Below are 21,347 nucleotides of genomic sequence, written 5' to 3'. Positions count from 1 at the left end.
ACAAAAAATCTGCTTGCATTGAAACACATTGTTACAATTGACCCCGGTCACTGTGTTACAATTGACCCCGATGGGGCAACCATGATGTAATCCCATATTCTAGCTAGAAAGACCTATACTAGCATAGGCTGCTGACTTTAATTTGTGACCAATAACATAGAGATACAATTCATCTAAATTTAAATTAGTCATCTTAACTTTAGACAGCAGAGGGAAAATATTGTACATTCAAAAATGTACGTTTACACCTCAAAATCAGTTTTTGTTGAAAACATCTGCTGAGATGAAATGATCATTCTATCCTTTCATAGAGAGAGGACCCTACTGAGCATGTGCACAAGAAGTCTCACCCCTCTAGCTTATTTCTGATTAGAATGATTGAGTGTGTTACGTTTGCCCCCTGTTACTTTTGACCCCAGTCTCCCCTAATATTCATTCATTTGGTGGGATCACGGGGGGTATGGTACCTGGGGTCAGGGGTGCAGCCGCACCCTTAGCAACCTTAGCACCCTTAGCCCCCTTAGCACCCATACTAACCACGTCTATGCTTTCATACAGTGTGTTCTCCTCCATGGTCTCTGGATTCAGACTCTGGTAGGAGCAGTTTAACTCTGATCTCGATACTGGAGCACAGTTCTCATAGTTAACCACCTGAGGAGGTAAACAACAGTAGGCCTATTAATATTGTATAGACTTGTACCTTTTATTGGATAGATATAATTCAATGAACAATATTGAGATGTAGAAACATTCTTCTTTTCTTTCTATCTTTCAACAGCAAAAGAAAATTATGAACCGAAGTAACCTCCTCTCCTGTATCGTGCGCTTCAGACGAATAGAAGAACGAATTCCGGTGATCTCGGAACGGTCGGCACAAGGAATTTCTGGGCACCAAAACCTACTCAGCCCAGTCAAATCCGCGACCTCGGAATGGTTGGCACCAGCGTATTCTCACTCACAAGTTTACCGTCTTGTGACAAGACAGTAAACGTTTGACGTCTTGGGGGTCCCAAGCCTGGGGAGGGGGCAATGATTTACGATTCAGTCCCTATCCTATCGGCTGAAGCGGCACCAAGCGAGCGGACAGCTCGCTTGGTGCCGCTTCAGATGGCGAGCCTCCATCGTTTAGCTGTTTTTTGTGCCTAACTAGTTCATAACTTAATATTAAGGGCTGTAGTCTGTTCTCACCAAGCAGGCCGAGTGTTCCGCCTCGCTGGTGCCGAGGGTTCTCGGAACGCTCTGCACCAGCGGGCCGAGTGTTCCCAAAAACAAATGGTGCCAAGTAGGTATTGGTGCTGACCGTTCTGGTTACCATTCAGACTACAACACATTAGCCTGAATTAGTAGAGTAATTTATAGTAATCACTAACTGCTATCAGCACAGCAGTAGTAACGACTGTATCATTCGATATTAGTTCTGCATTAATAATAGCTGTATGATAATATGAGAGTAGAGACAAAAATAAAGACATAAATAAGGTTTTGACCTGCACAGAATGTGTGGTGTCTGCTCCTCTTCTGTTGTTGGACCCTGTGGAACACACGCATGAACACAGTTTAAGTCCTTCAGACCTGAGGCCGATTCTAAAAACGTCTTCTAAATCCTGACCTAAGTTTTCTGATAAACTTCCAATATTTATTACAAAATTACAACAAATGTATGTTGCTATCTACTGTACATAGCAACAGGAACCCCAAAAGGGGTTCTCGTCCTGAAAGGTATAGTTACAAATAGGGGTTCCCGCTCTGCATGTGTTAAGTTACAAGCGACATTTAAAAATATCTTTGCTAGTTGAAAGGCTAGCTAACAATTGTCTTCGTCTGGCATAATTTGGGTGTTTTTGAGGGAGCCGGCTTGTTTTGGCACATCACAATTCCCCTGTATATTGGTAGAGAGGCCACATAATGAGTCTTTAAATTACACTAAACTTATACACAAAAACTATTTTTTTCAACAACGCAACGTCCTGCTGCCTCCTGCATTATGTGACATTTAGAAACAGGTCCGTTGGGTGATTTCCAACGAGCGCTTCCAAACTCTAACACTTAGAAAAATTATCACCTGCACAGAATTTCTTGAAAGTAGCCTAGCTCATAACTATGGTCTATGGTGGATTTTTATGAAACAAAACCTTTGCAGATAATTCAAGTTTTCCGTACAGCTGCAGAGTTGGTGAGTTTAATGTCGTTTAATACAATCAGATCGGACTTTTCTGTTTGGATGTATGGGCTGTCAAGGGTTGCTTGCGGCTAGGGTTAGTGTACTGTACACAGCCGTGGTACTGTAGCGTGGGTGGCCTCCAAAATAATGGTCCCTAACTCAACGACTGCTGGTTTTCTATATCTCTCTTAATTGTATGAACGTACTTTATTTACGTTTTTTTGTACTGTATGTCTCTGCTGATGTGGAATGGTTGATGTGAAAAATATATCAGTGAAAGATTATATCTAAAACAACTTTTGTTTAATTGAAAACGTTACACAGTACTTTAATGTACTTGAACCACTGCAATGTAACTGAATAAGACTGGTCTAGATGTGTCATCATACCTGGCTGTTGCAACTGTCTCTGGGTTTTGTGTTTGTGGTAAATTGCCACTCCCACTATCAGCGCAAACATCACGGTAACCACGGTGACGACCGAAGCCACTGCGATCCTGGTGCTGGGGGACACTGCACTGGTAACTTCCCCTTCGTGTTCCTGTTCATTCTCTGTTGTAGCTTCTGGTGTAACTGTTGTGATATAAGTTCAAAGCCCACAAAAAGAAAGACAGTCATCATTTCTGAACAACAGAGTCCAATATCTTTGTCATTAATGAGATCATTGAGTTATTATACACAATAAAAAATCCAAACTGTTAATTTAGCCATTTTGTTAAAGCAGCAATCCAGAACTTATTGAACAAAACGTTATTCTAACCAATCTGTATGGTAGAGCTTGTTAACACAATATAACTAGTGCATCTGCAGTGGTTTGGAGGTGGTTTCCCTTCGCTTCCATAGAGATATGTAGACCTGATGTCGGGTAGGACAACTATTGTACTGCCTGAACATAATAAGCGCAATATCTACCCTGGTCTATTTTATTTTTGTTTTTTTGGGGGGAGGGGGGGGGGGTGTCTCAGACAGGAGACCGGGGTTCAAATCCCGGGTAAGACATAAAAGTTACAAATTGCAGCTTTAAATGAACACTGAGGATATTACAGAATGAGATAACATTACAATACTGACCTTGAGGAGTCTCAAAAACAGTTGTTGTGATAACGGCATCTGTTGTATGTAAAAAAAGGACGTAGGTTAATGACATAAAGGTTACAAATTCAAGCTTTAAATGAACACTGAGGATATTGCAGTGTGAGATCATAACATTAAAATACTGACTTTGAGTCGTCTCTGGCACCAAAGCAGTTGTTGTGATAACGGCATCTGTTGTATAAAAAGGACATATAGGTTAATGACATAATTAATGAATGATGTTATGAATTACTGATAGAAACAGCAACAAGACACAGTTTTTGACTCTCACCTTGAATCTTCAGGAGGCGTTCAGAGCAACGCCGTGTTTGTCCAGCCAGGTACCTACATCTGTACCAGCCACTGTCACTGTCCTTCACAGGAGAAATCACTAATGACGCTCCAGCAGCTGTGAGACGTTTGTTGTCCTCCAGAATGCGGACCTCTTTGCCTCCTTTCAAAAATGCCCAGGAGAAAGTCCGGTGGTGTCCAGGTGTGTCATTCAGACAATTCAGCGTGGCCACTGAATTGTGTGCTGCCTTCACTGGGTTGAGAGTGTTGCACTCTGAAAGAGAACATTCAGCAAAAATAGACAAGAATATGTGAACATTCTGCGAAAATACTGTAGGCAAACATTAGCAGTGGTGGAAAAAAGACTACATTTTTTTACTTAAGTAAAAGTATCAATACTGCATTGCAGAAATATTCTGTTCAAGTAATAGTCCGGTATTAAAAATGTACTTGAGTAAAAGTACAAAAGTATTGGTATGAAAATGTACTTAAAGGGATACTTCACTTTCACATAAAATAAACATTTAAAAAATATATTAAAAATAAATGAAAAAAGTAATGGAAAAATCACGGCCCCCTCACGCATTAGAGTGTCCTACTAATGTGTGAGGGGGCCTTTATTTTGCCATAACTTCTTTAATTTTTTTTAAATATATTTTTTTAATGTTTATTTTATGTGAAAGTGAAGTATCCCTTTAAGCCATTAAGACCGGGAACGCATGTATGTGTCATTTTAAGATATCTTTGGCTATTTCAAAAATAGCAGATATACAAGCTCATAGCGCGGCACTCGGTGCTGCGCTATGAGCTTGTAGATCTGCTATTTTTGAAAAATCGATTTGTGCAAATCATTGAATATATAGCCTATATCATATATCAGTTTAAAGAGAACATAATGTAACTCAAATCTTCGCTTCTGGGGGGTCCCTGGAACAACATATTTTGCAATGGGGGTCCACGGCCAAATACATATAATTTTGGGGGTCCTTGACATGAAAAAAAATGAACCACTGATTATAGCAACATAAGCTTTTTCAAAAAACTGTTAGGATTTAGAAGACATTTGTAGGACCCCCCTGAAGCAAAGATTTGAGTTAAAAATGTTTGCTTTAAAAATAGATATATATTACATTCACTGCCACAATTATTGCTGGCCGTGTTTGCCCACTGCCAGAGATTTTTCATCGGAAAAAAAAAAGTACTCAGGAGCCGAGATACAGAATTTTTAAGTTTTAAGTTAACAAGAAGTGGATGGGAGTCTAGATCTTCGAGAAATCATATCTCCTTGGTCTTTGGGTCAAATTTGAAAAAGAATAACAATAAAATTATTTTTTTTACGTCAGTGGCAGCATTGGTAAACGGGAATAATAACGTTTATTACGTCAGTGGCAGGGAATGAGTTAAAAGAATTGCAAAACATTTCATGATTTATCAAAAATAGCAGATCTACGAGCTCATAGCACGGCACTCTGTGCTGCGTTATGAGCTTGTAGATCTGCTATTTTTTTTATAGCCCAATAAATATAAAATTACGTGGATGCATTCCCGGTCTTAATGGGTTAAAGTACCAAAAGTAGAAAGTACTCATTATGCAGAATGTGCCATTTTACACAGGTTTTCAAATGTATAAAAATCTTTTGAAAATAGCCGATCTACATGCTCGCAACGCGTCGCATCGCAACGCATTGTGAGCGTGCCTTTTTCAAATAGCCAAAATGTATATAGGGCTGAAGTTATTAATGTATGTTTTATAATAATAATCCAAATCTACAAAGTACGATAAACGTTTTCAAATAATTGTAGTGGAGTAAAAGTACAATATTTGCCTCTGAGATGTAGTGGAGTAGAAAAAGTATAGACGAGAACACTCCAATAAAGTAAAAGTACCTTAAAATTGTACTTAAGTACAGTGCTTGAGTAGATGTACTTAGTTACTTTCCACCACTGGTTGTAACTAACTTAACTCTTAAAGATCAGGTACTGTACTACTTCTGGTTTTCTGTATTTCTAACTCTAGTCTAAATTAAGCCCTGATGGCAGTATGGGATTCCCCAACTGTGTACACTAGCAGAGCTGGGGAACAACTATATATAGTGTTCAAGAATTGAAAATACACAAAGGGTGGATTGCATAATGTTACCTTTCACTTTTAGAGTGATATTTTGGTCCAATACAAGGTCCCATTCTTTCCATATCTGACAGCGGTACACACCCTCATCAGATTTGTCTACCGCTGTCAGAAATGCAGACATGCCTCCCTGATCATCGATTCTCCATTTCTCTCCATCAGGGAATGTGGGCCTCTTGGGCCTGGACAGGATGACCTTGGGCTGAGCAGAATGACCTCCAGTGTGTTTTGTCAGTTGAAATCTGTTGTTCTCTGTCATGGAACACGGTAGACGTACGTCTTCTCCTTGAGTTGTTACAACAACTTCTTGAGAAGGAGCCACAGACCCTGGACATAAAGTTGAGAATCAGAGTTTTAGTTTTAGTCTAGTTTTTGAAACCTGATTTATAACTTTGTCGTGTGATGCTGTCGCTCACCCAAAAATGTTGCCAAGCGACACCGTCATACGACAAAGTATAAATCGATTAGCCACACCACCAATTAAATTAGGTGTTGTTTCATGAATGGTGTATAAGATACAATACTGAAAGAGGTATCAAGCAGCACATAGACGGACGTTAGAAATGGTATTACTCTAATATTTTATTTTATTTTAGTTGTATAGCTTAATTTTTAAGTTTGATTAAATGCTGTTGTGAAAATGTAACATTGATCTGAACGATTAACAATAATTGATCACATTTTGTGAAGAAGGTTCTCAATAGCATAGCCTACTCACCTCTGCATTCAGATACGATAATCAGCAGAATTAAAGTTGAGAAATCACAAACATTAAAATGAGCCATTATCTGTTCATATGATGGAAGCCTGAGTGTCCACAGGAGTTCATTTCAGAAACGAATCTACTGTTAGCTGCTCATCACATACTTTCAGTCAGGGCTGGCACTATATAGGGGACACTTGCGGCAGAGCCCACCCAAATGTGCATCCTGCCCACGCAATCAAAAGTTAACCCTTAGATGCATAAGTGGGTCAAAGAGGACACGATGGGCTTGTTTTCTTGCTATATCTTTCTAATGAAACGTTTTTATCATTTCACAAAAAACTCATTTTTTTATGTAAGAACATCTGTCTTTAAGACAGTTTAGTTTTTGTATTACAGTCCAAAGCTTCCATAAGAGGATCAAAAATGACCCACATGCATTTCCAAAGGAATCTCATAGGAACCTTTTATTCAAATGTAACTGTGGATATACATTTATTGTTGACCCCCACACATCTAATGTCGGTACTGTCACCCACTCAGGTACTTTGTTTAACACATTTTATTTTTACCTCATAAAATATTTGATCAATCAAATCAAAAGTTAATTGTTTTTGTAGGTACTTGTAAAAAATATATAAAAAACGTATAAAATAGGATCACTTTAGAATGATGAGAGGACATCACTCCGGGGAGGAAGACCTTGAATTCATGGCTTTAGTAAAAGTCCAAAACACTTGCATGAATAAAGAAGGTTTATCTGTCACTATACAGGCGTGTGAGTGATCCATGTAAGTGAGGATAAAATAATCCAAATCAAATAGACATACATATATAGATATATATTCTATCAATAATTCACAATACTATGAAGAATCTTTTTTATTTTTTATACAAGATTATTTTATTACAAGATATTGTATAAAGCAGTATTGAGCTAATAATGTACAGTCTTAGTGCATATAGTTCACTGTACCGAGGTGCGTTATCTATGCTTGAAAAGGAAGCTCTGACTTAGAAACAAGTTGTCCACACCTGAAGAAATCAAAGCATCTTCTAGTCTGTGAAAGTTTAAAAAAGTAGAGTAGAAAGTCTATAAAAATACAAATGATCTACAGCAGGGGAACTGCTTCTTCAAACACACTATGGGTGTCTTGGTGTGACTGTAGAGTACAGTGAGTTGTCATCCATGGTGGCTAGATCGAGGCTCTGGTAGGTGGAGTCTAACTCTGATGGGGAGACTCGAGGACAGTTCGCATAAATGGGCATCTGAGGAGGTAAACAACAATATTATTAATACTGTATATAGATACATAGGTAGACTTCATATAACTTGTGTTATATAATTGAATGGACAATATGTGGAAATGTTCTTATTTTCATTCTATAATTCAACAGTGAAAGAAAACAATTCACCCAAATCACCTCCTACATCTCTCTTCTACCTGTACTGTAATGTGAGGTTCAGACTACAAGATATTTGCCTGAATTAGTATTAGAGTAGTTGTAGTATCACTACTGCTATCAGCACTACAGTTGTAACTGTGGTAGAAGTGCTCCATCTATCTATCAATAGTAGTACTGCATTAATCATAGTTGACTCATTCAGCCATACATCCCAGCCAGACCCATTGAGGTCGGCTGACCAGCTGCTCCTGACTGTGCCCGACTGTTACCTCATGTAAGACTAGAGGGGGCCGAGCAGCCTTTGCCGTGGCCGGCCCCACGTTGTGGAATACCCTGCCTCTTCATATTCGCTCTGCTCATTCCTTGGAGGTTTTTAAATCTCTATTAAAGACCCATTTTGTCTCCCTGGCCTTTAATGCTGCTTGACCATGTACCCTTGCTGTGTATACCTTGTTGCTGGATACTTTGATATGCTGTTTTGTTTCATTCTTGTTGTAATCTGTTTAACTTGTTTGCCTTCCTTTTATTATTTTCTTTTGCTTTAATTAGTTTTCTTCTGCTCTGTTTGCCTGTTTATTTTTTATTTGTTCATGTTCAGTATTTAAGTTCGACCTTGGTCGTTGAAAATATGCTGTATAAATAAAGTTTTATATGATAGTGGTATGAGAGTATACAGACAGCAACTAGAAAAAGTGCTCCTCGGAGCATGCACAGGTCTCCGCCAAGTCAGGTAAGTTATTGTGGCCTCCTGGTGGCGCTATAGTAGGCCATTGTGAAAAGGGTGCCATTTCTTCCTTTCCCTTTCACGGCAATCGGATTCATGATTTCAGGCATTTTGTAAAAAAAGATATGTTTAGCAAAAATTGGCCTGCTGGTGGCGCTATAACAGGCCAATGTGAAAAGGGTGGCATTTCTTCCTCGGCCTAATGGGAATGTGCGTGCAAAAGTTCACGGAAATTGGACAAAATCTGTAGGAGTAATATCAAAATCATGTTTTCCAAAAGTCAGCCTCCTGGTGGCGCTATAACAGGCCGATCTGAAAAATGTGTCTCGCTGCACTTGGGCCAACGGTGCCGGAGATTAGCTGGTCACAGATGGAGGGACACACACACGGAAGAACGGACGGACGGACAGAATGCCTTCGGCCTGGCGGAGACAATAAAGATACACATATGTTTTTGACCTGCAGAGAATTTCTGGTGTCTGCGTCTCTCCTGGTGTTGAAATCTGTGGAACACACACACAAACATAGTTAAACTAAGTCACTGTTAGTGAAGTTAAAGCTGCATTCATATATTTGATAGTTGCAAAGCTTGTTTGTCTGCCACGGTCTGTTGGCCTTGTTTGGAGGAGGGCCATGTATTGCGATACAATACAATACATTAGTGGTGGACAGTAAGGGAGTACATTTACTTGAGTACTGTACTTAAGTACAGATTTTGAGTATTGTACTTTACTTGAGTATTAGATTTTTTGAATACTTTTTACTTTCACTCAGGTACATTTCCAGGAAAAATATTTTACTTTTACTCAAGTACATTTCGAGTAAGGTTGTGATGTTCATGTTACTTTTAGGTTAGCTGTTCTTTTTTCCCCTCTTTTTTTCCTTCTGCCCTGAAATGCAATTGGCCAATCGCTGTGTTCTTCAAAGATCACAGTACACACTCTCCACTCGGATCTACATATGGGTATTCAACAGGGGGTCCGTGACCCATAGACGGTCCTCTCAGTCACTGCAGGGGGGGCACCCATTTTTTTTTTCCGGATACTTTTTTTGTTTTGTTTTAAATGTCTGAAAATATGCATCAATCCAACATACTATTAGCAAGTAAATTGTAAGAAAGACTACCCAACTATACCCCCAACCCCTGTGTGGAGGACAGTAGCATTTAGGCAACAGATAAGTTAAAAACCCAGTCTAGTAAAAGTATACATACTTCATATAATTACAAATATGAATGATAATGATTCATAGATAACCCCCAATAAAAAGCCTGTCAACAGAACAAACTGTAGCAAGTTCACACTTTTGAGTGTTACTTGCATAATGTCCTATGTAAACCACACTTCAAACCCATATATGTCTGAGAATGTTTTACATTTCCTTCTTCTGCCGCGCGTTTTTAAAAGTAACTTAATTTGCTATTTTCGTGCCTTTCATTCTCTGGTTTTAACAAGAAACATGGAGACTGCCGTGCTCAACTAAAACGTTTTCAGACTTATCAGGATGAGAAAACAAAGCGACCAAACGTACATTGTATTGAATGAGAACAGGGTGGAGAGCAACTGTGGATGTCATGGAAGCTGTGAAGAAGCTGTGAAGAACACACTGCTCTCTTCTTCACCATTCTGAGGTTTGATGGATTTCACACAGAACCCTGTTCTCACTCAGGCATGTTGAAGTCACGTGTCTCGTCAGGAGTTTTTACATCTCCAAAACTGCACAGAACTGGCTTACAATTTCAAAGACGATCTCTGGGTTGTGAGCTGAACAGAATTTTAAAGTTCTATGCAAGGCCACAATGCACGCGCCATTCACATTTCTGTATGACAGAATGGAAAGCATTCTAAAAAGTAAGAATATACAGATGGGGTCCCTGCTTCATCTCTCTATCAGCTAAGGGGTAAAACGTTGAAGACCCCTGATCCATATAAAAGCAAAAATACGTCATCCAGGTGCAAAAAGCCAAAAACCTATCCATATATCCACCACTTTTTTTTGTTCTTGTTTCAACTCAACACAGAACACGGTAATGGTGGCAGCAGGAGAAGAACGAGCTGAGTCTGATCAGCAGCTGATTCAGCCTCACAAACCTCCATGAACACCCACGCAGACACAGACATAAAAACACATACATTTACAAATGACAAACTACATCTCTTACAAAGTTCTATAAATGAATTGTGAAAACATTACAGCAATGCATTGATTGCTGTAATGTATATAATAATTGATAATAATTGTATGTAATAATTGATATATATATATATCAAATATATATATATATATATAGAGAGAGAGAGAGAGAGAGAGAGAGAGAGAGAGAGAGAGAGAGAGAGAGAGAGAGAGAGCTGCATTCATATATTTGATAGTTGCAAAGCTTGTTTGTCTGCCACGGTCTGTTGGCCTTGTTTGGAGGAGGGCCATGTGGATGTCACCTCCAGTGGTGGACTGTAAGGGAGTAAATTTACTTGAGTACTGTACTTAAGTACAGATTTTGAGTATTGGACTTTACTTGAGTATTAGATTTTTTGAATACTTTTTACTTTCACTCAGGTACATTTCCAGAAAAATATTTTACTTTTACTCAAGTACATTTCGAGTAAGGTTGTGATGTACAAGTTACTACTAGGTTAGCTGTTCTTCTTTTTCCTCTTTTTTTCCTTCTGCCCTAAATGCAATTGGCCAATCGCTGTGTTCTTCAAAGATCACAGTACACACTCTCCACTGGGATCTACATATGGGTATTCAACGGGGGGTCAGTGACCCATAGACGGTCCTCTGAGTCACTGCAGGGGGGGCACCCATATTTTTTTACTATATATATAGTAAAAAAAAATATTTTTTACTATTTATATATATATATATATATATATATATATATATATATATATATATATATATATATATATATATATATATATATATATATATATATATATATATATATATATATATATAGTATACAATTTACCTCTACTTTTACCTCTTTAAAAGCATGTACTTTTGAATACTTGAATACTACTATAAGCAATTACTTTTGTACTTTTACTCGAGTAACATTTTGACTGAGCTACTTTTACTTGATTACATTTGACCATTAGTATCTGTACTTTTACTCAAGTAATGGGATTGAGTACTTCGTTCACCACTGGTTACCTCCACCAGTCCAACCACTAACCTCTATGTCAGTGGTTCAGAACACATGGACTTAAACAACACATACTGTACATGTGTATGAAGTTAACTCACCTCCAGACTGTCTCCTTGTCTTCCATCTGTACACGAGCAGTACACCCACCAAGAACACAACTACACACACACTCACACACACACCTACAACCACACGTAAGTACTCTCCTGGACTTCTGAGACTGAGACTTCTGAGACTGAGAGACATGGAGAGAGAGAAAGACAGACAGACAGACAGACAGACAGACAGACAGACAGACAGACAGACAGACAGACAGACAGACAGACAGACAGACAGACAGACAGACAGACAGACAGACAGACAGAAAGACAGGATCAGGGTACAGGAGACACTTTAACAACAACACATGGAGGAGTCTATAAAGAAGACAAAAGTTATGTGTAACTATAAGGAATTATATGCAAATGTGTCATGCAAAAATGTGCTGCTTGGAAGTGGTGACACAAAGCGACTTTGGGTAGCCTACCTTGAAAATTGCTATATAAATGTCATGTATTATTATCATTTTTTAAATTATTATAAAGAAATGAGCAGACACATTTCAAACTGGAACGCTACAATTGAAGCTGATAAATGGGTATTCTTTCCTAATTGGATGAAACTGGCAACCGTGAAAATATAATGTTTTCTGTTTAGTAAACAGATGGAGAGATGTGGAGACAAATACTCTATAACAATGTTTACTATCAGAGCACTTAACACTGAGGATTTTACTATGGAGCCTACACTGGACTATGAAAGGCAAAAATCCTCTAATAGTCCGCTGGACTTTCCATCTGTGCACGATATGTGTCTGTTCCCTGTTTTTAACACGACATAAACATCTTTAAAAATAGATTCAATGATGTATACAATTTAACGTCGGGCAACCCCAACACATTCTCACTGAACTGGTCACATGGTAACACTTGGTCAGGACCTCCTTTCCTCACCGGTCAAAGCACTGCAGCCCTTTAGCATCGCCTTTCAGTGTTCAAGGTATAGACCAAATCACGTGATGCATAATGTGGGTCATGCAGACTTAACACTGAAAAAGAACTTATACATGATACATAAAAAAAATGTTTTACCCTCTGGTGTTGGCTTGTCAGAGACCAGTGGATGGGTAGCAGTGGTCTGTGTTTCTGTGGTCGGACTCAGAGGTGTTGTAGATATTATGGAGTTTACTGTAGAAAGTGGAAAACTTTAATGCTACTGAACAAGCTTTATAGTATTATAGATTCATATTTTATTAACTATTTTACAACACCACTTTACCTGCACAATAGGCTAAGGAACAATCATTCGGCTTTACCATCTTGTAGACATAGTAGTTCATATGACAGTTCTTCACATGGATGGGAGGTGGGGTAAAGTAGCAACAGCTATTATCCCAGGTACCACAGACACTGCGCTGTACAATTTCCTCTGACACTGCAGGATGACACTGGTTCATCCATAGAGGAGCATGTGTTCCACATTTATTTTTTTCCACACATGTCTCTGGTATCTGGGCACTGCTTTGCCCCAGGAACAGTCGATACCACCCTTGCCAGTTGAATTTTTTGTCACAGCGAGAGTTACCATCATTGTAATCTGTCGCTCTCCAGGCATCATTCAGTACTGTGTAGTGATCACAGGGATCTACACAGCGAGAGTTGATACAGTCCTGACCTAATGGACAAACCACATAGCCACAGGAGAACTGAACAACAGATCTTTTGGCCCTGGAGGGAGGCACGAGGCACTCAAAGGAGCCAGGTGTGTTCACACAGACCTGAGACCCATGGGTGCAGGGTGCCTCAGGGAGGGAGCACTCATCAATATCCACACAGCCTTTCTCTGGTGACCATCTGTAACCTTGGTGACAACAGGAGGAATCACTGCAGAGCTTTACATCGTAACAGGTGAGACCATCACCGACGAAGCCATCTTTACAGACACAGGAGACTGATTCGCTGAAGAAGGTGTCGTCTCTCTCTGTTTTGACGGGTGACTCCAGGCATTTAGCCTGATCATGACATGATTCACAGCTGAGGAAGGTTTTACCTGTGAAAGGAATTGGTCATTCATTACATGCAAGCTATTCATTTTGGCAGTTGTGATTAATTATGATATTGAGAATATTAATTGGTAACCACATGCATGCAGGTTATACAAAATGACTTTTCACTACAAGAGGTAAATCATTTTGTTGAAAAACCCAATATTCACCATTTGAATATTTTACACTGTGATTGCTGATATGAAATTACAACCACATGGTATTGCAATTATTAACCATCTTTAAGCCTTTTGATATTTTTGGAAATATTATCACTTTTATCATTCTCAGCTAACAGTTTGTTCTTCCCTAAACTGGATGAATCCTCCCTCTTTTTGGACTTTCCTTTCCAACATAATGGTTGCAAGCTACTGAAATCTTATCCAACCATGATAAAATTGTAAATTTAGCCTAAGCATAGTGATATTACAGTATGTAATATCACTATTATTACTGGCACTATTACATTATCTTTTTTTATTTACTTTTTTTACTATTATGAAATAGGACATTGCTCTAATAACAACAGTATAGAGTTTTTCTTTTTTCTTTTCATCTTTCTACGCTGATAAAGAAGTGCATCATTCATAGTCGAGTGCAGGTAGGCCTACCGTATGTTTGAGTAGGTTTTAGATTGAAAAGTCTAAAACCAACCCTCTTTAGGCTGAAAGAGTGCTCAGTCTGCACACTGCCTACTAGGGTTTAGGGAATAGGCAGAGACCAGGAAATAATCATCTCTCCTCATAGCTCCTAAAGCAGATGTAACTTGTCCATAAGTATCATTTTCACCTAATATCTTATAAGCACATTTGTAGACAGATGTGGCAATGATCGAAACATGAACCATGAAAACTAGAACACCTCATCAAAAACCTTAACTGTAGTTTACCGAATGCAAAAGTTATTTTGACATTAAGTTAGTAAACATTTATTTGTAATTTTTTGCTATTGTCTAAGATAATAATAGACAAGATAATGTAAGGCGGGATACGAGATAAAATTTACATACATACTACACTTCCTAGAAAACCACACACTGTTTGCCCAGAAATAAATATTATACGAATATTATTCATTAATTCTTCCATAATTACCAGATAGCTGAAGTCCAAGTATCGCCTGTACAAGACAGAAGAAACAGAGTCTTAAGACAGAAAAGGAATCCATCTTAATTACTGAAGGTTTTCTTGCTTACTGCATCATGATGTACAAGTTTGTCAACACTTATCTATTCAGGAACTAACAAGCAGGCAACTCAGCTAGTTCCTTCCTCATCCAAGTAAGCTCACAAAGTTCTTCATTTTGGTATTATAAATATCTGTGGGAAGGCCCTGCAGTCACCTCAGTGAGCTCTACACCCATCACATCTTCAAATACCTCATAAAAACTTTGCTCTTGCTTTACATTGTGGTAAGTTGTTTCGCAACATCTTGTGACACAACATGTGACACAAAAAGTGGTAAATAATAGACTATGTGGCACCTGTCTGTTTGCAGTGCTTGACTGAGTGTCCACAGTAGTTCCTGAAAATACTCAGTGGATTTGTTTTCTTGCTATATCCTTCTAATGAAACGTTTTTATCGTTTCATATTCCTAGTATTCCTCACAAAAACATTTTTTGATGTAAGAACAATTTACAACCCTCTAAGACATTTTTGTTTTTGTATTACAATTCAAAGCTTCCATAAAAGGATAAAAAATGACCCACATGGATTTCCACATAGGAACCTTTTATTCTTATAAAATGTAACTGTGGATATACATTTATTGTTGACCCCCACACATCTAATGTCGGTACTGTCACCACTCAGGTACTTTGTTTAACACATTTTTCTTTTACCTCATGAAATATATATATTTCAACAACGTATACAACTGTCATGATGACTATTGTTTGAATGGATTATTAGCATGTATTATCGTCATAGTTCTGGGGAGCCTATGACAGATGACCATGAACATTCCATGTGAATCCATCCAGTAGTTTCCTAGATATCCTGATCGGGATATTAGACGATGGGACAAGCAGACAGACCAGGTACTCCACACACACACGCACGCACGCACGCACGCACGCACGCACGCACGCACGCACGCACGCACGCACGCACGCACGCACGCACGCACGCACGCACACACACATACACACACGCGCGCACGCACACACACACGCACACAGAGAGAGAGAGAGAGAGAGACAACAAGATAGGCATTTAGCAAAGACTATCATCCAGAGCGACTTACAACAAGTGCAAGATTGGAATAAGCAGGGTAAGCATGAACTCTAGTCAATAAACAAGGTGTAAAACCACATAGATAGAGTCCAGAGAGAACAGTATAGTGCCTCAGAGAAACTAAGTAAACAATGAACCTACAGTACTATAGCATCCGCCTAAACAACATTACATTACATTACATTACAGTCATTTAGCAGATGCTTTTATCCAAAGCGACTTACAATAAGTGCATTCAACATAGGTAGGGAACGAAACTAATCACCAGAAGTATTAATAATAATAATAATAATAAACTTTATTTGTATAGCACCTTTCATGACATGAAATGCAGCTCAAAGTGCTTTACAGAGCAAGAATACAATTACAGTTAGAACCAATTTAACAATAAAGCAAACAAAAATAAAATAAAATAAAATAAAAGCAAAGGCATAAAACAACATTAAAATAGGCAATACAGTGAGGAATTAAAAATCAACCAAAGAATCAGCTAAAAGCAAGAGTGAAGAAATAGGTCTTGAGCTGTGCTTTAAAGCTATTGACAGAGGCTGCCTCTCTTAAGTGTAATGGGAGTTTATTCCACACTGTCGGTCCGTAAAAGCAGAATGCTGCTTCACCGTATTTTTTATATGTCATTGTAGGCACCTCGAGCAGGTCAGCACTTGAAGACCTGAGGGCCCGGTTTGGAACATATCTCTCTAGGCAGTCAGAGAGGTAGGAAGGTGCCAGACCATTTAGAGCTTTATAAACTATTAAAATAATTTTAAAATCAATCCTAAAAACAACCGGGAGCCAGTGTAGTGAAGCTAGAACTGGAGTGATATGTTCTCTCATCCTAGTTTTAGTTAAAATTCTGGCTGCCGCATTTTGAACAAGTTGTAATCTGTCAGTTGTTTTCTTTGGCAGGCCAGAGTAGAGTGCGTTGCAGTAATCAAGCCGAGAGAAAACAAAAGCGTGGATCAACGTTTTTGCATCGTCTAACGACAGATAGTCTCTAATTCGCGCAATATTTCTTAAGTGCATTCTCTTCTAAAACAAGCAACTAAGAGTATACCTATCGCAAAGTAAAAGTGCAATATATCAGCTACCTACTTTCATAAACAGAAGAGACAAAGTAGAAAAATCAAATGAGCAAGAGCTAAAACAAATAAGTGTATCGAATAAACAAGATCCAAAAAGCCAAGAGCTCATACAACTAATTGACAACAAGTAGGCCAGGCAAAGAGGAAGGGTAGTGTTTCCTGAAGAGGTGGGTTTTTAGCCTGTGGCGAAAGATGGGCTGTCATGACTGTCATCAGTGGGGAGTTCATTCCACCACTGTGGGGCCAAACATGCTATCTAAATAATATTCTGTACGTTTTAAAATAGGATACCAGGTAAGCAATGAACCTAGCATCTGTCTAAATAACATGCTAAACATTTGTGGTCGAGAATAACACATTTACGAAACACACACGCACACATACACTATAATGTGGAACCTCATCTCGGAGCTATACAACGGAGAGAGAGGTTCCAAATGGGGCTAGCAATAAAGATATAAATATGTTTTTGACCAGAGAATATGCTGGTGTCTGTTTCTCTTCTGGTGTTGGACCCTGGTAACACATAGGGTTAAAGCTGCACTAATATGTTTCATAGCTAAGTTTGTCTTGGTCTGTTGGCCGTGTTTGATGTGTTTGATGGCTCACTAGTGCCTCTCGTGGCTCAAGGCCGCTTCAGACGACCCGCCTCCGTCGATAAACCGCTTTTGCCTAAGTTCCTAACTTAATATAAGGGTCTGTAGTCACTATATCTATGTGTAGTCATGTAATCTATTCTCACCAAGCGGGCCGCTTCCGTGAAAAAAAGTGTCCGAATAGGTTGTTGTACCGAGCGTTCCGAGGGTTACCGTACAAGACAAGTCTTAAGATGAAAAAGGAACTTAGAGGTAGGGTAAGTGATAACTAAACGTTTTTTTATAAAAGGTTAAAGCACTATATTCTGATAGTAATCATTGCTATAGAGTGTTTGTTCAGTAACAGGAGTCTCCATGTCTCTCCAGCTATTTAATAAGAAGGTTTTTTCACTGAAGGTTTTCTTTCATCTGCAAGTTTGTTAACACTCATTAATATATTCAGGAAATGAAAAGTTGATGCTTCCTTCCTCACCCAAGTTCAAGCCTATACACAGTAACTTTCATGATCCGCTGTTGCTGATGACAACAATCCAGATGAGTTTAATGTCTGATGAGCTGAATGTATGAAAACCTGCTGCTCTTCAGTAAAAACGTTAATAATTTTTGTAGGTACTTAGGTAGGCACTCATTTAAAATATTAACTATTTTACTTAAGAATGATGCAAAGACATCACTCCTAGGAGGAAAACCTTGAATTCATGGCTTTAGTAAAAGTCCAAAACACTTGCATGAATAAAGTAAGTTTATTTGTCACTATACAGGCAGTGGAAATGTGGTGTGACACTGTATTCCAGACTGTGCAACATGCAGCACAAACTGTATACAACGATATCATTAAAAAAAAAGAGAGAATAGTTGGACAGTGAAGAAACATATAATGAAATAAAAATTGAAATAAATGTTGGAAAACACTTTATATGAATTACTTTAGACCCTCAAAATAAGAGTATAGGTTTATGCAAATGTGGATATTTAAGCCTTTTTTTGATTGTTCCCAAAGGAATAAAAAGCTGCAAAACACAAAAGTTCTCAACAGCCGATCGGATCCTGCGTTCGTGATACGTGGCGTTTTGATTTTAAGAAATAGCCCCCTCCTACTAAAGAAATAGGCCCCTCCCATAAATGTAACAGGCCAATTATATTGTCACGTCACTCCTGAGATTACTTGCATTTCATTTCGAGAGGATTGATCCCCCCCAAAATCATGTTTTTGCATCAAACGTTTACATTTTGTGCATTTGTGGCGCCCCCTATGGATCAAAGTGGAAGTGCTTTTGGGGATTCGTTGAGTAAACCACCCTTGACCTGTGATTCAAATTTGGGATTGACTGGACCATTCGTGATTTTTGTTATTTTTTGTAAAACAGGCCCCTCCCACTAACTTTGGAAGCCAATTACGGACGAACGGTATGGACTATCAAAATTCCGCTTGGATGTTTTTATAGCATGGGTCCAGAAATCATGTGTACCGATTTTTGTGAAATTTGGACAAAATCTGTAGGAGAAGGTGCAAAAAGTGTGTTTTGAAGAAAATTTATTTATTCTGGGTCTGGCAGAACCAGGTCTCCTGGTCTTGTTTTTAATGATTTGGCACTGGACTATGAACCTCCCCTCGAACTCTTGTAACTGTAGCCCTTATGGTTTCTGAGAGAAAAATACTTGAATGGGAGTCTTTGCATGTCCCCATTATAAGAAAATGTATTTGATTAAATTAATTAGTAGTAATTAATAGTTTAAATTAATTAAACTATACAACGTATCTCTTAGCAAAGTACGAGCCCATGATTCCCAATGAAGCCGGTCAATTTGACAACACGAGTGTGGGGGGGAAAAAACTGTGGGAGGAGTAGCGCCAAAATAAAGTATATCTAGAAAGAATAAAGATCATCTATTACTATAGTCTGGTTGCCCTCCACACTAATAATAATAATTTAGTCCCTATTTGGCATTTTGGGGTATTTGTCACAGTGTATTTGCACAAAAAATAAATTACATTTGTCCTTTAAAACCACCACAACTATTCGAAGCAGTCGGCCATATAATACAGCACCAGGGGAGCAGTAAGGAGCCAAGTGAGTGATCCATGTAAGTGAGGATAAAATCATCAAAATCAAATAGATATACAGATATAGATATACATTCTATCAATAATTCACATTACTATGAAGAAAAAAAAGTTTTAATACAAGATTATTTTATTATACAAGACATTGTATAAAGCAGTAGCCTATTGAGCTAATAATGTACAGTCTTAGTGCATATAGTTCACTGTACCGAGGTGCGTTATCTATGCTTGGAAAGGAAGCTCTGACTTAGAAACAAGTTGTCCACACCTGAAGAAATCAAAGCAAGGATAACTTTCTTCAAGTCTGTGAAAGATTAAAAAATTAAAATGATCTACAGTAGGGGAACTGCTTCTTCAAACACACTATGGATGTCTTGGTGTGACTGTAGAGTACAGTGAGTTGTCATCCATGGTGGCTAGTTCGAGGCTCTGGTAGGTGGAGTCTAACTCTGATGGGGAGACTCGAGGACAGTTCGCATAAATGGGCTCCTGAGGAGGTAAACAACAGTATTATTAATACTGTATATAGATACATAGATGAACTTCATATAACTTGTGTTAGATAATTGAATGGACAATGTGTAAATGTGTTCTTATTTTCATTCTATAATTCAACAGTGAAAGAAAATAATTCACCCAAATCACCTCCTACATCTCTCTTCTACCTGTACTGTAATGTGAGGTTCAGACTACAAGAGATTTGCCTGAATTATTAATAGAGTAGTTGTAGTAATCACTACTGCTATCAGCACTACAGTTGTAACTGTGGTAGAAGTGCTCCATCTATCTATCAATAGTAGAACTGCATTAATCATAGTTGACTCATTCAGCCATACATCCCAGCCAGACCCTTGAGGTCGGCTGACCAGCTGCTCCTGACTGTGACCGACTGTTACCTCATGTAAGACTAGGGGGGGGCCGAGTCTTTGGCGTGGCCGGCCCCACGTTGTGGAATACCCTGCCTCTTCATATTCACTCTGCTCATTCCTTGGAGGTTTTTAAATCTCTATTAAAGACCCATTTTGTCTCCCTGGCCTTTAATGCTGCTTGACCATGTTTGTATATACTCTTGCTGTGTATACCTTGTTGCTGGATACTTTGACATGCTGTTTTGTTTCATTCTTGTTGTGATCTGTTTAACTTGTTTGCCTTCCTTTGATTATTTTCTTTTGCTTTAATTAGTTTTCTACTCTTTCTTTCTGCTCTGTTTGCCTGTTTTTTTAATTTGTTCATGTTCAATACTTTAGTTCGACCTTGGTCGTTGAAAATCTGCTGTATAAATAAAGTTTGATTTGATAGTTGTATGAGAGTATATAGACAGCAACTGCAAAAAGCACAGGTGTCCGCCAGGTCATTTTGGCCTCCTGGTTGCGCTATAATAGGCCATTGTGAAAAGGGAGGCATTTCTTCCTCGGCCTAATGGGAATGTGTGTGCAAAGGTTCACGGAAATTGGACGAAATCTGTTGGAGTAATATCAAAATGATGTGTTTTCCAAAAGTCAGCCTCCTGGTGGCGCTATGACAGGCCGATCTGAAAAATGTGTCTCGCTGCACTTGGGCCAACGGTGCCGGAGATTAGCTGGTCACAGACGGAGGGACACACACACGGACGGATGGACAGAATGCCTTCGGCGTGGTGGAGACAATAA

At 38.7% G+C, this 21,347-nt stretch overlaps 2 protein-coding genes and 1 long non-coding RNA gene across 4 annotated transcripts; all 3 read right to left on the bottom strand.

Moving 5' to 3' along the window:
- LOC308084168 (uncharacterized protein) lies at positions 1-6,505 on the bottom strand. Of its 2 annotated transcripts, XM_080426705.1 has the most exons (8): positions 6,372-6,505; positions 5,666-5,980; positions 3,527-3,799; positions 3,382-3,426; positions 3,232-3,270; positions 2,551-2,733; positions 1,488-1,531; positions 1-651 (listed from the first exon to the last, which is right to left on the bottom strand). In XM_080426705.1, exons 1-8 carry the CDS (start codon positions 6,436-6,438, stop codon positions 433-435), a joined length of 1,185 nt encoding a protein of 394 aa, XP_080282831.1. In that variant the 5' UTR covers positions 6,439-6,505; the 3' UTR covers positions 1-432. The 2 variants fall into 2 exon arrangements, with proteins under 2 accessions (XP_080282831.1, XP_080282832.1); XM_080426706.1 differs by lacking the exon at positions 3,382-3,426.
- A 929-nt stretch (positions 6,506-7,434) lies between these two features.
- Positions 7,435-11,872, bottom strand: LOC308084185. The gene is made up of 3 exons (XR_013933059.1): positions 11,737-11,872; positions 8,947-8,990; positions 7,435-7,625 (listed from the first exon to the last, which is right to left on the bottom strand). It is a non-coding gene; the product is annotated as an uncharacterized lncRNA (long non-coding RNA).
- A 140-nt stretch (positions 11,873-12,012) lies between these two features.
- LOC308083452 (uromodulin-like) lies at positions 12,013-14,902 on the bottom strand (the record flags this gene model as incomplete). The annotated part of the gene is made up of 4 exons (XM_080425766.1): positions 14,816-14,902; positions 12,956-13,726; positions 12,769-12,864; positions 12,013-12,029 (listed from the first exon to the last, which is right to left on the bottom strand). The coding sequence occupies exons 1-4, from the start codon at positions 14,886-14,888 to the stop codon at positions 12,013-12,015; spliced, it is 957 nt and encodes a 318-aa protein (XP_080281892.1). The 5' UTR covers positions 14,889-14,902.
- Positions 14,903-21,347: the final 6,445 nt, after the last annotated feature.

This window comes from Gymnoscopelus braueri (assembly GCF_963280865.1).
Source record: "Gymnoscopelus braueri genome assembly, chromosome: 4".
NCBI classification, from domain to species: domain Eukaryota; kingdom Metazoa; phylum Chordata; class Actinopteri; order Myctophiformes; family Myctophidae; genus Gymnoscopelus; species Gymnoscopelus braueri.
Note: the sequence above shows the minus strand (reverse complement) of the source record. Positions and strands in the feature narration are given on the sequence as shown.